General features: G+C 44.4%; 1 protein-coding gene across 1 annotated transcript; it reads left to right on the top strand.

The window, feature by feature from the left end:
• The first annotated feature begins 309 nt into the window (after positions 1–309).
• LOC125398443 (serine protease inhibitor A3N-like) lies at positions 310–10,466 on the top strand. The gene is made up of 5 exons (XM_048431206.3): positions 310–465; positions 2,313–2,963; positions 4,960–5,233; positions 6,140–6,290; positions 9,314–10,466. The coding sequence occupies exons 2-5, from the start codon at positions 2,330–2,332 to the stop codon at positions 9,512–9,514; spliced, it is 1,260 nt and encodes a 419-aa protein (XP_048287163.3). The 5' UTR covers positions 310–465; positions 2,313–2,329; the 3' UTR covers positions 9,515–10,466.
• The last annotated feature ends 8,128 nt before the right edge of the window (positions 10,467–18,594 follow it).

The raw sequence follows: 18,594 nt of genomic DNA, 5'->3' as shown, positions 1-18,594 counted from the left end.
CAGATTCCTTTAAGGCAGCTTCCCTTCAGATGTCTAATGTCAAAGAGGGCTGTGCGAGTCTCCATTGAGAATATGTCCATTGCTGCCAGACAGGACGGTTAAACAGATGGAACAGAGTTGGTCTCTTTTACCTCTGTTTACTCCCCATCTCCACACTGAACTTTGAACCATTGCAGGAAAAGAAGCCATAGCCTTGAAATCCAGCTGCAGCTGCCTTATTGACACACAGTGACAAGTGTTTTTTACTAGCTAGAGTTTCTAAATTCATGTTAATAGAAATCATCCTGCTTGCCAACTTCCGGTCTGATCACAGAGTGCACCTTGTATGTGCCAGTATTTCCTAAGAGGTGGGAGGTGCCCTGGTCTGGATAAATAGACCTGAGTGTGCCTCAGAGAGCAGCACCCCAGCAGGGAAACGACCCTAAACACTGGACTCCGCTGTCACAGACGCTGGCAGCTCTGCAGGTAATGCCCATGATTCCTTCTCTCTGAGGAAGAAGAAATCACTGCAGTAATGGCAGTGACCTTGGGTCTTGTTTGGAATGGGGGGTGAGGAGTTTTCCTGGGGCACTGAGTTGGAGTCAGGGGACATTTCTGGGTGCCCATAAATCTTCTTATCAGTCTAAGTCTTCCTGTCTATGAAAGATGCGGGTGCCATGGGCTCTGTTCCTAGAGACTGAATGGAGCCTGTTCCTTACCACCCTTCACAGGGAGGAAGTATTGAGACCTTGACTAGCCTGGGTGCTGCTTTTATAGCTGTGGGGAGACAGGACTGATGCAGAGTGCCCCTGTGGGAGATGGCACTGCCATACTTGCAGCTGACAGGAGGTGCCTTGGTATCAGGAACCCCACTTCCCCAGCAGAATTGATGGCTAAGGAGAAGGGCTCTACCCTCTCATAGCCAGGAAAAGAAGACAACAGCTTAGCTACATAGCCAAGTCACCTGCACAAACAGAATAGCCAGTTTTCTGTGAAAATAATTTTGAGGTAAAATACAGTTGAACGATTTTTCAAAGAAATGGAAGCAACAGTCTGACAGGAAACACATGGTAGAGATAGCCGAAGACCCTGCACCCTCTGCAGTCATGTGACAGCCCGGGAGACCTGTGGCTCAGCTCCAACACCTCCCCCCCCCCTGCTGCCTCCATTCTCCTCTTAGGTTCTTCTAGTCTTCTCTCTCCTCCACCTTCCCCTTGGCTTCCTCATCTGACCCCTTCCTCCTGCGCCTCTTCTCCTGCCCCCTCTTCACTCCACTTTCTCACTCCTACTTCATTTCCCCATCTTGTCTTCTCTCCTCGCTATCCGTCTTCGCCATTATCCCTTTCCTCTCGTGTCTCTAGTTCTCTTCTGAACTCACCTATGGGGGTCAGAGGCTAAAGTTGGGCACCAGTGTTTACCCTGATTACAAGCTTTCAAATGTGGTATTTCAGGATGCTTGCCGCTCCGACTCCATGGGTGTGTGGAGGAGCTGGCCCTCTGAATATTCCCTACAAATGCTCCCAATTACCATAATAAGCCTGACACTTTCACTAATACTGTGTCCTGGGCCACTCACCAGGCTCCCCAGAGATGTCAATCCTGACAGCCAAAATGAAACATGGTCCAGAGACTGGGAAGCCATTCATTTTTCTACTTCCTAGGAGGCCATACAAGCTGAGATACAAACCATCATGTGGAATTCTGGCTGGACTGAAAGAACCAAATCTTATTATTACTAATGTCTATTATCAAGGGTTGCAAGTCATTGGCACTGCAACAGATATCTACCTGACTTCCTCTCAGTTAGCCCACCCCATGCCCTGAAACATGAATCAGATTTAGCCCCGAATGTGAGATGTCACGAACATATCATCTGGAGGCTGGGGTGAGCCATTTCTTACTGATTTAATTTAAAGATCCCTTACTGAGTCCTGACTAGAAATTGGTGCTGGTGGGTGGAGCACAAATGCAGATTAAGAGTATTCCTTGATTTCTAATGAGTCCTTATGGCAAGTGAAAAGAAAAGAAACTAAGATTACACAAGGCTTTTGCCCATCCCAAGGTCTTTTGTTGCCTTCATTTGTGACCCTGGCATGTCCCTTCATCTCTATGGATCCTGACTCTCTATTAGGAAATTGACTACTACAACATTACTTTATCCAGGTTCATGGGATCTGGTGCTGCCATTTGAGTGGCCAGAGCATCTCCTATGGATGGCCCCAAAGGCAGAAAGGGGCAGCAGAGCGGGGACATAATACAGGCCAGGCAGGAGGACTAGGAGATGATCAGGACACTACCTGGCCCTCCCAGACTGTAAAGATCTTTCTTTTCAGCCAGGAGAACAGAGAAGATGGCCATCCTTCTCTCTCTTGTACTTTTGATTGCTGGATTCTGCCCTGCTGTTCTCTGCCAACCTTTTTGTGGTACAAAAGGAATCACAGTCCAAGAAGACAAAAACAATGGGACACTAGTGGACAGTCAAACACTGGCCTCCATCAACACTGACTTTGCCTTCAGCCTCTACAAGGAGCTGGTTTTGAAGAATCCAGATAAAAACATTGTCTTCTCCCCACTCAGCATCTCAGCAGCCTTGGCTGTCCTTTCCCTGGGAGCAAGCAACAACACCCTGCAAGAGATTCTAGAAGGTCTCAGGTTCAATCTCACAGAGACCCCTGAGGCAGACATCCACCGAGGCTTTGGGCAGCTCCTCCTCATGCTCAGCCAGCCAAATGAGGAGCTGCAGATCAGCATAGGTAGCACCATGTTTGTTGAAAAGCGCCTGCAGATCCTGGCAGAGTTCAAGGAGAAGGCCAGGGCGCTGTACCAGGCTGAGGCCTCAAGTGCCAACTTCCAGCAACCTCATGAGGCCAAAAACATCATCAATGACTACGTGAGGAATCAGACTCAGGGGAAGATCAAGGAACTGATCTCGGCCCTAGATGAGAGCGTATTAATGGTGCTGGTGAATTACATCTACTTTAAAGGTGAGGATGGGCTCTGTTTTGGGGGTGTTTGGGGAGGGTGTTAGCTGTGCACCTTGTGTTCATACACTGAGCACTGGAAAAGACAGGTTCATGGCCTTAAAAACATGGGTGCCTAACTTCTTATTACTAGCAGCTCTTGGTTTCCTTTGTGATTATTTCAATATGGGTGTGTTTCCCGATACATACACCACAGGGCACCTTAGTTTTCAGTCTGAGAGAGCTAAATTTCACTGTGACATAAACTTACTGGCTAGCAGACTACATTGAGCACATGTCCACTCCTATCTGAGTGTGCAGAAGTCAGGGCTTCTCCCTGTAGAGACGGTGTCTTAGTCAGTGTTCTACTGCTGTGATGGGGCAACATGTCTACAGTAACTCCTAGAAGAGCCGCATGTCCTAAGAGTGTCACTCCCTATGGACAATTGCATTCAAACTACCGCAGAAGGGGTCCCTCACTCAGCCCACTCCAGCATGTCTAATAGGCTCCTACAAAGTCCGTAGGCCAGAGAACCTCCTTCTCTAGAAGGATCCAGGTGCTCTGGGGACTTCCTGACCTAAGGAGCCTGGCCGTCCTAGCCTTGAGGGGAAAGTGGCATGGCTGACAAATATCTAAGTGACCCATGGGGACTTTCTCTACAGGATCTCTCCCCTGAGCCTTTTCTGTCATGCTGGACCTGGAAAAGCAAGGAATGAGGAGAAGCCATTAGTGAGAAGGAAGTGTCAGCCAGCCAGTGGTTTGTGTTGAGTGCCTGACAGCTTCGTGGAATTTTAGTTTGTAAAATTAGGAGCCCAGGCAGTGTGCGGGGTCATAGTGCTGAAGACACACTGCCAGGAAATGAATCTGGGGTTGAGAGTTGGGACCCTAGGCTGGAATTACTTAGGGTAAGGGTTTATTGGAGGAGACTTCTCGACTGTACACCCACAAAACCCTGTGTGAAAGACCAAAGAGTGAGGTAACAGTTCCACGGAAGATGAGGCCCGATGAAAATACTGATGTGACTAGACCTCTGATGGACTTGGGACTCTGGACTCTGGCTAGTTAGGGTAGAGAAGGTGAGGATCTGACACCATAGACAGAAAACCAATAGGCTGCAGACAGAGGAAGGCAGAGGATGGGAGTCCAGGCTGATCCCAGAGCTTCTGCAGTCTGAAGCGAGGGGAAGCAGAGGGATGGCTGAAGGATGAGGCTACAGGGTGTGGCTCTCTGCTGACCACAGGACTCATGCTCCAAGGCCGCTTGACTGTGAGGTGGGGAAGTGTACATATGCTGCTGGATCCTGAGCCCAAGAAATTGTCAAAGTATCAAGTCTTTTAGGGTGTAATGCAGATAGCCATATGTACTTGGAATGTGGGCCAATCTGAGTAGTATATTTTTGATTCATGGATGTGCACAGAGCCCACGTGGGAGAAGAGGACTCCTCGCCCATGTCTTCACCATTTAAATGTGGGATCGTGGTAATCCAGCACTGAGAAGTTGCAGATCTCACGATCTTCAGTCTAAACCCCCTCACGGCTCTGGGCACTGATTTCCATTAAGGTGGTTCACACTGAAGGGCACCATCAACAGATCAGGGTATTGGAGAACACAGTCTCTCTTATCCTGTTTCCCTAAAACCTGTCCCAAAATGACCACCTTCTAGACATGGTTCCTCCTAAGGAGAGGTGATCTTCATCTCTCTACAGGCTCCAGTCTCATCGTTTTCAATCTCACGTCTCTATGACATGACCCAGCCTCAGATCCCTGCCTGTTTCTCAGATATCTATGTAGGGAAGCTTTGGTTATGAGATCCCTTTCCACACTAAGCCTGTGGGTCACTTCTCATTCCTAGTTCTGCATCTACCAAGCCTTTTACTAATCTAGATTAAACAACCAGAAAGGGACACTCTGTGGCTGAATATGGACTGATTACTGTCAAGACTTAGGAACTGGGCAAAAATAGGGTGGCGGTGGAATCTCTCTGCTGATGTTACAATTGTTAACCGGCTCCACATTTAGGGAAATGGAGGACACCCTTTGACCCTGATTCCACATTTGAGTCTGACTTCCACTTGGACAACAAGAGGACTGTGAAGGTGCCCATGATGAAACTTAAGTTTCTGAGCACCCCCTACTTCCGGGATGAGGAGCTGGCCTGCACTGTGGTGGAGCTGAAATACACAGGCAATGCCAGTGCCCTGTTCATCCTCCCTGACGAGGGCAGGATGCAGCAGGTGGAAGCCAGCCTGCAGCCAGAGACCCTGAGGAAGTGGAGGGAGTCTCTGAGGCCCAGGTGTGTATCCACTGGAACCAGAGCTGGCCTGGCTCTGCATCCTGCTATGGCCTGAGGTCCAGTGTTCATGGACCTCAGAGTCATACTATCTCCCTATGTGAGGATTAGAAAGTCAGCAGAGACAGGTCTCAGTGAGGAGGCAAATTTTTCTCTGCTGACTTGGTAGTTTGGGGCCTGATTTTAATGTCATTCTTTTGTTGTTCACAAGATGACATCGGCTAGAGCAGACACTGGTTTTCCTATGTGCCGACCTGGCTGTAATTACACCGAATCTTGCATAGGTGTTGGAAGGCAGCTGGGAGTGAGGGTGGGAGGAGATCAGCTCTGAGAATCAGCTCTGCCCTGTGCAACCATCTCATCCACTCATCTCTCATTCAGTCACCATCGCGGGATGATGATGGGAAGACCTCCTGCGTGCTCTGCTCTGATTTATACCAGAGAGTATATCAGAGACTAAAGCACTAAGTTTCTTAGCCTTGTGTATTCACCCTGTAGTTGAGAATGAGAGAGTGAGGATGTGGAAATGCATCTAGTCATGATTCAGTTGCTAAAAGGTGAGAAGGGGTGACATTAAGAAGGGGCTGTCCAAGAATAGGGAAAGCTAGAGTCAGGTGGGGTGTGCATTTTCAAATAAGTGACTCATTAAATGTCGTCTGAGTCCACATTTTGTGGATCTGGGAGCAAAGCATGTTCAGTGAGGGAACAGCTGGTACCAAGCCCCATTGCCTCTCCAGCACTCATTGATAATTAATGCAATAGAAAAACGAAATCATGGGATGTACACAGGGATGGAAAGAGGGCTTCTCTCCAGTGAGAGGGCTGTCTATTGAGAATTGCCCCAGCTACAGTGTGAGCTGAGGGGAACATACAGTTCAGTGACTCTTACATTTCTCTTTCCATTCTCAGCATAATTGACGAGCTCTACCTGCCCAAGTTCTCCATCTCCACTGACTACACCCTGGAGGACATCCTTAAACAGCTGGGCATCAGAGAACTCTTCTCCATGCGGGCTGACCTGTCTGGGATCACAGGGGCCAAGGACCTGAGAGTCTCTCGGGTAAGCCAAGACACACTGGGTGATTCCCATGGGTGCCTGAATGTGGATGGTGAGGGCCATGTGTATGGGGGGGGGCAGCAAATGTGCGAGAAAGCCTGTATTTCTGAGATTCCCTCATCCTCAGTGAGATGATTACAACCTAGATCCTCCTGCTGGCTACCATGCAGCCTGTCCCTCCTCTATTTCCTGAAAAAAAAAAAGTCCTCACCCAGGAGCCTAGGGCAGGGAAGAACCTGTGCTTGCTCTTCCAGCCTCACTGTCCACAGCCAGTGCTCTAATGCAGATGCCTCCCACAGTCCTCTGTAGGGCAAAGCACTTCCAGCTTCCGTTTCTTTTTTTTTTTTTTGTGGGAAGAACTTTTTATTTATTTTTTTATTGCTGTACAAATAATACCATTCAAAATTTCTACTTCCTCCCCTCCTCCCATTTCCCTCTTGCTCCCCTAATCTTCCTTCCCCTCCCACTCCAGTCCTAAGAGAGAGCAAGGTATCCTACCCTGGGTGAAGTCCAAGGCCCTCCCCACTCCATCCAGGCTTAGGAAGGTGTGCATTCAAATAGACTAAGATCCCAAAAAGCCAGTACATGCTGTAGAGACAAATCCCAGTGCATTATCATTGGCTTCTCAGTCAGCCTCATTGTCAGCCACATTTTAGGGTTCAGTTTGATCCCATACTCATTCTGTCCCAGTCCAGCTGGCTTTGGTGACCTCCCATTAGATCAGGCATGCTGTCTCAGTGGGTGGACCAAACCCCTCACAGTCCTGACTTGCTCATATTCTCCTTCCTTCCACTCTTCTACTCGATCTTGGGAGATCAGTCCAGTGCTCAGATGTGGGTCTCTGTCTCTATCTTCATCTGTCACCGGACAAAGTTTCTATGGTGATAATCAAGACAATCATAGGTCTGACTAAGGGACAATGCCAGTTCAGGCACTCTCTCCTCCATTGCCCAGGGTCCTAGCTGGGGACATCCCTGTGGATACCTGGGAACCCCTCTAGAGCATAGCCTCTTGCCAATCCTAAAATGGCTCCCTTAATTAAGATATTTTCTTTCCTGCTCCCATATCTGCCCTCCTTCCATCTCAACCATCCCATTCCCTCAAGCTCTCCTCATCCTTCCCCTTCTCTCTTCTCTCTACCCCTCTACCCTTCCCCTCACCCCACCCCACCCCCATGCTCCCAACTTTTGCCTAGCAATCTTGTCTGCTTCCAATTTCCAGGAGGATCTATATATGTTTTTCTTTGGGTTCACCTTATTATTTAGCTTCTCTACAACCACGAACTATAGGCTCAATGTCTTTTGTTTATGGCTAGAATCCACTAATGAGTAAGTACAGACCATATTCGTATTTTTGGGTCTGGGTTATCTTAGTAAAGTGTTTTCTATTTCCATCCATTTGCATGCAAAATTCAAGATGTCATTTTTTTTTTTTTTACTGCTGAGTAGTACTCTAATGTGTAGGTGTCCCAGACTTTCTTTATGCATTCTTCTATTGGGGAGCATCTAGGTGGTTTCCATGTTCTGGCTATTACAAACAATGCTGCTATGAACATAGTTAAACAAATGCTTTTGTAGTTTGATTAAGCATCTCTTAGGTATATTCTCAAGAGTGGTATTGTTGGATCCTGAGGCAGGTTGACTCCTAGTTTTCTGACAAACCACCACACTGATTTCCAAAGTGTTTGCACAAGTTTGCATTCCCACCAACGATGGATGAGTGTTCCTCTTACTCTACACCTTCTCCAGCATAGGATATCATTGGTGTTTTTGATTTTAGCCATTCTGACAGGTGTAAGTTGGTATCTCAAAGTTGTTTTTATCTGCTTTTCCCTGATAGCTAAGGAAGTTGAACATGTCCTTAAGTATCTTTTGGCCATTTGAAATTCTTCTGTTGAGAACCTCTGTTCAGTTGATTTTTAATTGGGTTATTTCGAATTTTAATGTCTAGTTTCTTGAGTTCTTTATATATTTTGGAGATCAGACCTTTGTCTGATGTGGGGTTGGTGAAGATCTTCTCCCAGTCAGTAGGTTGCCTTTTTGTCTTAACGACAGTGTCTTTGCTTTACAGAAGCTTCTCAGTTTCAGAAAGTCCTATTTACTCATTGTTGCTCTTATTATCTGAGCTACTTGGGTTCTACGTAGGAAGTAGTCTCCTGTGCCCATGTCTAAGTTCTGGGCCTGAGGTCAACATGGTTGACCTGTAAGTGTGCATAGTCATAACCCATGGGCTACTTCCCACTTTCTCTTCTATCAGGTTCAGTGTAGTCAGATTTAAATTGAGGTCTTTTAAATATTTGGACTTGAGTTTTGTGCATAGTGATAGATATGGATCTATTTTCATTCTTTAACAAATGGTTCTGGCATAACTTGTCGACTTGTAGAAGAATGAAAACATCCTCAGCTTCTTCACTGCAGAATTGGCCTGCTACTTCTTGACTATCGCAGATAATAGCCATAGTAAAGGAAACAGCAAGGGTTGACTGGAAATTGTGACAAAAAGCTTATGAATATGGGAGAAGACACTTCAGGACCTCACACTACATTCCCAGATGCACAGCTTGACAATGCCTTGTGTTCTGCCCATTGGCTGCTCTTGAGTGCTAGGTAGAAATCTGTAGCAGCAGGGCATGGCAGTCTGGGAAAGAGAAGTCATGCCATGTGCATTGCTATTATATGTCCTAAGGAGACTGGAGCAGGAGGGAGCTGAAGTCTGCACTGACTGCCAGTGCCTAGCTGTTCCCTGTGGGTCTCCTGAGAAGCTGCCTGTGGAATAAGAACCGACAATGCCTACTCCCATCCTCCAGATAGGAGTGGGTTTAGGACAACACAGATTCTCAGAGACTGAGCTTTCCCAGGGCGTTCCTCATCTCACACCCTGAGCAGAGACCTGGAAACCCCAGGGATAGAGCTCATGGCAGGAACAAACAAGTTCACCAGTGTCTGAGGCCAGCAGTCAATGCTTGCTCCAGGAATCTCCTCTCCTGCCCTCCCTGGTCTCCAGTGAGTGATGTCTTTCTCCTACAGGTGGTCCACAAGGCTGTGCTGGACGTGGCTGAGACAGGCACAGAAGCAGCGGCTGCCACAGGAATAATGTTGATGGGATCGGCTCTAATTTTGAACCCTCTTGAAGTGCATTTTGACAGGCCATTCCTGATGATGATCTCTGACACAGATACTCAGTCTCCACTCTTTATGGCCAAAGTCACAAATCCCAAGGGAAACTAGAACTTCCCATGTGGTGATGCTTCTTCCTGGGAGCCAGGAATTAAGCCTGTATGTGGGTCTCTATGTGCATTTTGGCATCCATGCTCTGATTGGCTGTGTGTGCCTGGATTGTACAGTGGCAGTGACTAACTGTATGACCTGACCATGCACAGGGGCCTGTGGACAGACAGTGTCAGGTTCCCGTCCTCTCGGCAGCACCAGCTCATGCTTCTGAGCCTGAACCCTGTCTTTGTGGTCCCTCCCTGCTGTCTCTCCTCTATGTGCCTCTGCCCAAAGCTTGGGCCCTGGCAGGTAGACTCAGTTCCTATCTAGGCTCTGGGTATGTCTGTCTTCATGTTCCTCAGCCTTCATGGGACTATGCACACTTAGAGGTCAACCATGTTGACCTCAGGCCCAGAACTTAGAAAGGAACCAACAACCCTGAGTTAATTTCCAGCGTCTGCGACAAGTGGTGTTCAGTTCCTTCCTCACCCTTTTCCTCTTTCAGGCTCTGCCAACAACCCCTGTCCCTTGCAGGGTCTCCTGGTCCTGCCCACATCCTGCACAGTGTTGGAGCACTTGTTCCTGCAGCTGCCTGGAGTTGGTTGTTTGGACCAGCTCCCTTCCCGCTAGTACACGTGTTAGTATCTAGGCATATGTACTGGCCTGATCTTAGAGTACACATCCTCAGCACTACGAGCACCTCCTGTGTAGTCACCACGTTTCATTTTAAAAGGGCCCTTCCCACCTCCCATCTCTCTGTCTCTCTCTCTGTCTGTCTGTCTGTCTGTCTCTCTCTCTCTCTCTCTCTCTCTCTCTCTCTCTCTCTCTCTCTCTCTGTGTGTGTGTGTGTGTGCTTCTCTACCCCTCTTTTCTCTTCCACTGCTCCCGTCTCCAGAGGCTGGTCCTCCCCTCCCCTCCCCCTTCTTACATTCTCAATCACTTCCTCCCAATAAATCCCACACACACCTGAGCTCTGTCACATGACGTCTTTCTTTCTCACACTGCTTTTTAAAGTTACAACATTTTAAAGTGGCATTGGCGCATGTGTCCAGAGCCTTACAGCAGCCACATAGCACATGATGTAGTGACATACGGCCGTAGACTGGCTAGGCCCTTGCTTGAGTGCTGACAGGTGCATCTTGCCGGGTGACATGAGGCAGGCTGGTATAATGCCTGAATGTTAACGTTCCCACATTTTGCTTATTATAAAAAGGCGGGGAAACGAAAGGGAAATATCAGGTGAGACAGGGATGGGGGCACTGACTTCTCAAGACTATATCTAGATGACCTGGAGTATGGGATTCTTAGGGGATCCTGAGAAAGTTGGGTAGACAGCCACATCCTGGAGTAGATGGCTGTGTCCCTGCTCTCCAGGATCTGTGGAACCATCCAGTGTCTCTTGGACCTGGCCAGATGCTGTTTGACATGGATCCAAATCGACTTCCTGAAATGCCTAGGATGTTTGTGAGTCTTTGTGCCTCCAGCACTGTGGCTAATGGTTGGTGGTTCTGTAACAACACCTACACCTAACTGGTTTGATTAGAGAGAGGAAATTGATGAAGCAGGGTATGATTAGTAGAAACAAGAGAACACAAAGCAGCCTAGGGGAAGGAGAGGGGTCTAATGGAGTAGCTAAGTAAGGTTGTTCCCCTACCCCAACAATAGGGAGACAAGAAGGAGAGGTGGGTCCCCAAAAGTCTCTCAGGACTGATGTCACTCTGGTGTCTAAGAAAAAGGAGATGGACCATCCTGATACGGTGATATCTACGGCTTGTTTCCCATAAGTGAGGCAGAAAGATCCAATGGATTTTTAAGTGAGGATCAAAGATAATGACTCAAGCCATTTAGTTGCTTGTCAGACGTCAGAAAATAAAACAAAACAGAAAACTGGGAGTCAGGACACTGAACACAAAACAGGAGACGGGTTTAGGGAAGCGTTTATGATGGCCTGAAGGAGGGCAGCTCACTAACCATAGCCGATGCTGTGCAGAGTAGTCCAGAATACAGGTAGTTGGAAAGTGGGCTGTCATCTGGGTCATTCTGGTTCCTTGTGTGCCTTCGACCATGTGTGGGTGGGAGGGACTGCCGGAAGAGCCTGACAGACTCATGGCACCAAATGTTGCAGTTTAGCTGTGGCTAAGAACAGACCACAATATACAACAAACTCACATGGGAGTTTATCGATCAGGGTAGAGTGAAAGAGAAAGTCTTTCTTTCCCACCGGGAAAGGCAAGTGAGGCAAAAGAGAATGAGGGACAGGTGAAGTTCACCTTTAAAGGGGACTTGGCGCATGCGCACAGAGAGCCTTACAGCAGCCATGCAGTGCATGACACAGTGACATTCGACCATAGCCTGGCTAGGCCTTTACCTGAATACTGACAAGCACATGTGTGTCCATGAGACTCAGGGGCTAGCTGGGCATTTGCCTAAATACTGAGAGGTGCATCAAGCCAGGTGACAGGGGTGGACCAGCATAATGCCAGAATGCTAATAGCACTTACGTAGTGCAGAGAAACCGTTTACTGCTTACTAACCTCACACAACAGATAGACACCTCCACCTTTCTTACTCAAAAAGCAGGGCATGAAACAAATTATCAATAAACATAAGTGCAAAGAAAATGGCCGGGTAGTGTTGGCAGGGGTATGTCCTCCAGTGACAACAGGGTAGTAGGGATTATCACTCACACTCCTCACACTCTGTGATTTGAATGAAAGCCCTCTGACCTACATGTTATTATTAGTTCTTTTGTGGATGAGGAAACTGAGGCCCAGAGAAGCTTAGTCATTTTTCCATGATGTCATGGCTAGACATTACAACTGGCAGGATGTTCTTCCAAGACTCCTCATGCCAGAGGGGTAGTCTTTCTCAAACCAGGGTTCTGTGCCCGAGGCATCACCATGGTGGTGGGCAGGTGAAACATAAAACAAGTTCTGGATGCTTCACAGAGAGCACACAGATGAGTCTAAGAATCACGTGACCTCTATGCTGAGGTCAGAGGAGGATGAGATGGTGGTCAGATGACCAGTAAAATGCTTTTGGCAGAACACACAGCAATGGAAGCATTACTAAGAATCCTGGGTGTTTAGGAAAATAAAAAAAGTCAATCACCAGATAGCAAAGACCATGGTCCTGTGAGGATCCTCAAATGACTCAGAAAGACAGGGAGCTCTGGAGGGGTGAATCACTGTTCCTATCTTGGGAACCTTAGTGATATTTTGTTATGTTTTAACGAATAAAGCTTTCCTGAAGATCAGCATGCAGACCTAAGCCTCTAGAGTCCAAGGAGTGCTGGTACACACTTTAATCTCAGGACTCAGGAGATAGAGGTGGAGGGATCTCTGTTAGTTCAAGGCCACTCTGGGCTACACAAGATTGATGTCTAAAAGAGAAACAGAACTCATGCAAAGATTCCAGTATTTGGGATCACACACTTTTAATCCCAGAACTAGGGAGGTGGAGACAGGAGTGATATGACTGGGTGAAGAGGGGACTATAAGGCAGAAGAAGACAGGAGGTCAGGCAGTCAGAGGGTTGGTTTAGACAGTTGTGGTCTAAGGCTGCAGTCTGAGGAGGAGGCAGTCCTAGGGCAGGATTGCCATTTCAGTCTGAGCATTGGTAGAGGTGAACACTCTCTAGTGACTGGCTGCTCTGCTTCTCTGATCACCCAGTTTTAACCCCCTAAGATCTGACTCTGAGTTTATTGTTAAGATCACCTAGAATTCCTGTTACATCAGGCACTCAACTTTTGGGGTATGAATTCATGAAAAAGCTTTTTACCTCTGGCTTTGCATCCATCAGCAGAGGCTGGAGCTATATGCCGTCAGAGTGACCCACCCTGCTGGCTAGATTTTCCTTTCTTCTCTCCTGGTAGGATACAGGCTCCTTCTCAGGCTGCTGCCAAACTAGGTAGCTGCCTTGAAATCTGGCCAGGCTTTTACTGGTTTATGCAGTAGCAGTAAGTCTTCCATATTTGTCACATTGGCTGTAGATTTGGTGAGAAAACTGGGAATTCTATTTCATTTTTGGTTTTTAGAGACAGGGTTTCTCTGTGTCTTTGGAGCATGTCCTATAACTATCTCTTGTAGACCAGGTTGGCCTCAAACTCAGAGATATCAACTGGACTCTGCCTCCTGAGTGTTGGGATTAAAGGCATAAACCACCACCACCCAGCCAAACTATGTTTTTTTTAGTATAATCCATACAGAATGCCTATCTCTTCTAGATTATTCAGAAGGTGTGGAAAAGGCAGGCATTGGACTAATGAATGTAGATCAACAAGGGACATTCAAGGTTACCCTTTGTCATCGGGAAAAATCCTTGAGGGGCCTATTGCAGGCTCCTATGCCAAATCAGTTCAGTCATTTCCTGTCATTGTGGGGGAAACTCCTTTGCAGAGTAATTAAAGAACCTAATGCCTATTGTAAGAAGCCATATCACTCTGCATAACAGAAAAGCCATAGAAGAGAACAAAAAATTGAGGAAAACCAATAAAGTGAATACTTTGGCAAGCTTCTATAAATGAACAAAAACCAAAAACTAAAAATACGAATATGTTATTGTCATTGAAAGTCTAGTATATAGAGATGCAGATGTAGCAATAATTTCACCAGAATCTTGGCATCCAAATCGGTCTTTTCAGAAGGTAAATGTTCAGATTTTAGGGGTTGGAACTTTATCTCAGATAAAACAGAGCATGAGATGGGTCAAATGTATAATCCCCGAGGGACAGAGAGAAAATTAAAGCCATGTGTGGATAACATAGCAATAAATTTGTGGAAATGTGATTTGTTACAGCAATGGAATACTGAGATTAATATTCCTCCAATCTTAACAACAATCCATAAATTAACGAAAGTTGTTAAGGAAAATATTAGATGGTATTATAAAGAACAGTAACTGACCATTCAGATTGTACAAGGGCAGGGCACAACAGTTGCTGATTGTCCAAAGGCACCAATAGCCCTAACTTTAAAATGGCTGACAGACAAACCTGTATGGGTTGTGCAATGTTCTTTAACAATGGAGAAACTGCAGACTTTAGAAAACCTGCTACAGGAGCAACTAAATGCTCAGCTTATTGAAGAATCAAGCAGTCCTTGGAATTCTCCTGTATTTGTCATTAAAAAGAAATTTGGAAAATGGAGAATAGTAACATATTTAAGAATTGTTTAAAAGGTGATTACATCAATGGGCTCTCTACAGTCTGGATTTCCTTTGCTTTCTCTATTGACTAAAGAATAGCCTCTTATAGTTATTGATTTAAAAGATTGTTTATTCACTATACCTTTACAAGAAAAAGACAAAACAATTTGTCTTTACAGTGCCTATTTATAATAATTCTCAGCTGACTAAGAGATATCAATGGAAGTTTCTCCCACAAGGAATGATAAATAGCCCCACCCTTTGCCAATGTTTTATATGGCAGCCACTGGAAATGATACATAAGTAATTTCCTCAATCTACAGTTTACCATTACATGAACAACATTTTACTATCTGATTCAAATGTAGATACTGTAGAAAGAATGTTTGAAGAAGTAGAGAAAAATTTGTTTTGTTGGGGATCACAAGTTGCTCCTGAAAAAATATAGAGACGATGTTCTATTAATTATATAGATTATACAAATAGGTTTGCAAAAAATTAGACCCCAAAAGGTGTAAATTAGGAAAGACCAGAAGCAGACTCTTAAAGATTTTCAAAGATTGCTAGAAGACATTTCCAATCTATGGTCCACAATTGGGATAAAACCTAATGAACTGACTAATTTTAACAAAACCTTAGATGGTGACAAGGACTCAAATAGTCCCAAGAAATTATCAGCTGAGAGAGAATTGGCTTTGACTGAAGAGAAATGACATATTGTACTTGTGAATCATGAGGATATGAAGCTTAACTGTATTGTGTTCATATAAACTCCAAGCATTTCCCTACAGGAATTTTAATGCAGAGGAAAAATACTATCTTAGAATGGACCTTTTTACCACATAAACTGAGTAAAAATAATTAAGACTTATGTGAAAAAGGTCTCTGAGTTAATCATAAAAGGAATATTGAAACTTCATCAATGAGCAGGAATAGACCCAGCAGAAATTGTAGTACCATTCACTAAAGATAAAATTGTCAAATCATAGGCAGAAAGTGAACCCTGGCAAAGACCTTGAAGTAAATTTTGAGAAAGATTAACAACAAATATCCCTAAAGCAAGAGAATTAAACTCATAAAGAGAACTAACTGAATCATTCCTCACATTATATGGGAAACACCAATAGCTGAAGTCCCTACACTCTATACTGATGCAAATAAATCAGGTAAGACAGGTTACAAATCAGAAAATTTAAGTACAGTGGGTCTAAATCCTTAAATTATTCATAAAGTCAGAATTATATGCTATTCTCATGGTATTAATAGATTTTACAGAACCTTTCAACATAGTTACTGATTTGCAATACGCAGAGAGAGTTGTTTTGCATATTGAAACCATTGCATTTATACCAGATGATAAAGAACTGACTTTATTATTTACTCAGTTAGAGGAAATAATCAGGAACAGGAATCATCCCATATACATAATACACATCCAATTCCATACAGGTCTGACAGATATTCTAGCACAAGGTAGTGCAGAAATTGATCAATTATCGATTGGAAATGTGCTGGAGGCCTCAGAATTTCATTACAAAACATCTTGTCAATAGCAAAGGTATAAAAAAAAAACTTTTCCATCATGTGGTAACAAACCAAGAAAATTAGAAGGAGATATCTTACTTGCTTTTTATATTACCAAATTCCACTATCTGTAGGAAGTAACCCAAAGGATACTCAAAGGAATGATTGGCAGATATATGTGTTCAATATTGTAGAATTTGAAAAACTAAAATAGGAATACCACACCATTGCTACCTATTCAGGTTTTCAATGGGCAACTATTTTGAGTTAGGAAAAGGCTGATTTGGTCATTACATATTTGCTAGAAGTTATGGCCATCATGGGTATACCTGTACAAATAAAGAAAGACAATGCTTCAGCATATGTCTCAAAGAAAATAAAGCAATTCTTTCTTATTATAATAAAAAGCATATTACAGGTATACCATATAATCCTACAGAGCAGGCAGTCATAGAAAGATCAAATCAAACTCTAAGGGATATGTTAAATAAACAGAAAGAGATGATAAAAAAAACCCAGAAGTAGATCTTAAAGACAAGGTTGGGCAGTTCTTCAAAAAAACCTTGTTTCAAAGAAAAGTCTGTAGAAAATTCTGGGTCTGTAGGCTGAAGATGAATGCCCCAACATTGCAGAGAAATTTTGGGTGACTGTCTAGGTAACCAGCAGTTTTTGTCTTTTTAGAAGTTGTTTGCTCATATTTCCTGCTCACTCAGTTAATATTATTTTCTTCTTGGGTCTCTGAGGCAGTTGAAGATTAAAGATTTAAAGTTTTCCTTGTTTACCAGACTCAAAAAATAAATTCACCATAAAATAAAGTATATTATATTGAAAGATATAAAAAATAATTTTAAATTGGTAATGCAAGCTAGAATAGAAAGTAAATTATGTACAACACTTTGGACTCACCAAGAAAGGATAGATAATGAAGTACTTTCTCTGAATTTGTCAAATGCAAAGGAACTAGACATTATTGATGTATTTTTGTCTGTATATATTGTATGTAGTTATTATATATAGTTTTTCTCATATTAGTTATAGCTTTCTTTTTATTTTGGTCAAAAAAGGAAAAATGTATTGATATTTTGTTTATGTTTTTTTCTTTTTTAACTGAGCTCTACATTTTTCTCTCTTCCCCTCCCTGCCTCTCCCCTTACCCCTTCAACCCTCCTCCAAGTACCCTATACTCCATTTTCCTGCAAAATTCAAAATGTCATTATTTTTTCTGCTGTGTAGTACTCCATTGTGTAAATTACCACATTTTCCTTATCTATTCTTCTGTCGAGGGGCATTTAGTTTGTTTCCATGTTCTGGTTATGACAAACAAAGCTGCTATAAGCATGGTTGAGCACATGTCCTTGTGGCATGATTGAGTATCCTTTGGATATATACCCAAAAGTGGTATCACTGGGTCTTGAGGAAGGCTGTTTCCTAATTTTCTGAGAAATCACCACACTGACAGCCAAAGGGGCTGTACCAGCTTGCATTCCCACCAGCAATGCACAAGTGTTACCTTTTCCCCACAAATTCTCCAGCATAAGTGGTGATCCGTGCTTTTGATCTTGGCCATTCTGACAGGTGTAAGATAGAATCTCAGAGTTGTTTTGATTTGCATTTCTCTGATGACTAAGGATGTTAAACATTTCCTTAAGTGTCTTTCAGCCATTTTAGATTCCCAGAAAATTTCTTCACAGACCTCGAAAGAACGGCACTCAACTTTATATGGAAAAGCAAAAACTCAGGATAACCAAAACAATCTTTTACAATAAAAGAACTCTACTACAGAGCTACAGTACTGAAAACATATTTTGTTTATGTTTTAACATATAAAGCTTGTCTGAATATCAGAATGCAAAGCTAAGTCACTAAAGGCCAGAGAATGGTGGCACACACCTTTAATCCCAGACTCAGGAGACAGAGGCAGAGGGATCTCTGTTAGTTCAAGTCTACCTTGGGCTACACAAGATTGAATCTGTCTAAAAGAGAGACAGCGCTCACACAAAGGTGATCCTGGCAATTGGAATCACATACCTTTAATTTCAGCACTAGAGAGGAGGAGGAGACAGGAGTGGTATAGCTGGGTGGAGGGGGAATATAAGGCAGGAGACAGGACGTCAGGCAGTCTGAGGTTTGGTGGAGACAGTTGCAGTCTAAAGTTGCAGTCTGGGGTGGAGACAGTCTGAGGACAAGATTGCCATTTCGGTCTGAGCATTGCTAGAGGTGAAAACTCTGTAGTGACTGGTCTCTCTGCTTTTCAGATTACTCAGCTTACACCCCTGATAGCTGACTCTGAGCTTCTATTATTAAGACCAACTAGAATTCGTGCTACAGTAACCTAGTAAATATGTGTGGCTGTAACACAGAGAACAGTTCTGGGGAAATGTGGGGATTGTCACTGAGGGCTTACAGGGAACATCAGACCACATCTGGAG

Source organism: Myodes glareolus, chromosome 11 (assembly GCF_982192425.1).
Source record: "Myodes glareolus chromosome 11, mMyoGla1.1, whole genome shotgun sequence".
In the NCBI taxonomy this organism is placed as follows: Eukaryota; Metazoa; Chordata; class Mammalia; order Rodentia; family Cricetidae; genus Myodes; species Myodes glareolus.
Note: the sequence above shows the minus strand (reverse complement) of the source record. Positions and strands in the feature narration are given on the sequence as shown.

Coding starts and splice junctions, on each gene's coding strand:
- LOC125398443 (XM_048431206.3), top strand. CDS start 2,330: ATGGCCATCCTTCTCTCTCTTGTACTTTTGATTGCTGGATTCTGCCCT. Junction 2,964..4,959: donor GAATTACATCTACTTTAAAG/GTGAGGATGGGC, acceptor CTCCACATTTAG/GGAAATGGAGGACACCCTTT. Junction 5,234..6,139: donor AGGGAGTCTCTGAGGCCCAG/GTGTGTATCCAC, acceptor TTCCATTCTCAG/CATAATTGACGAGCTCTACC.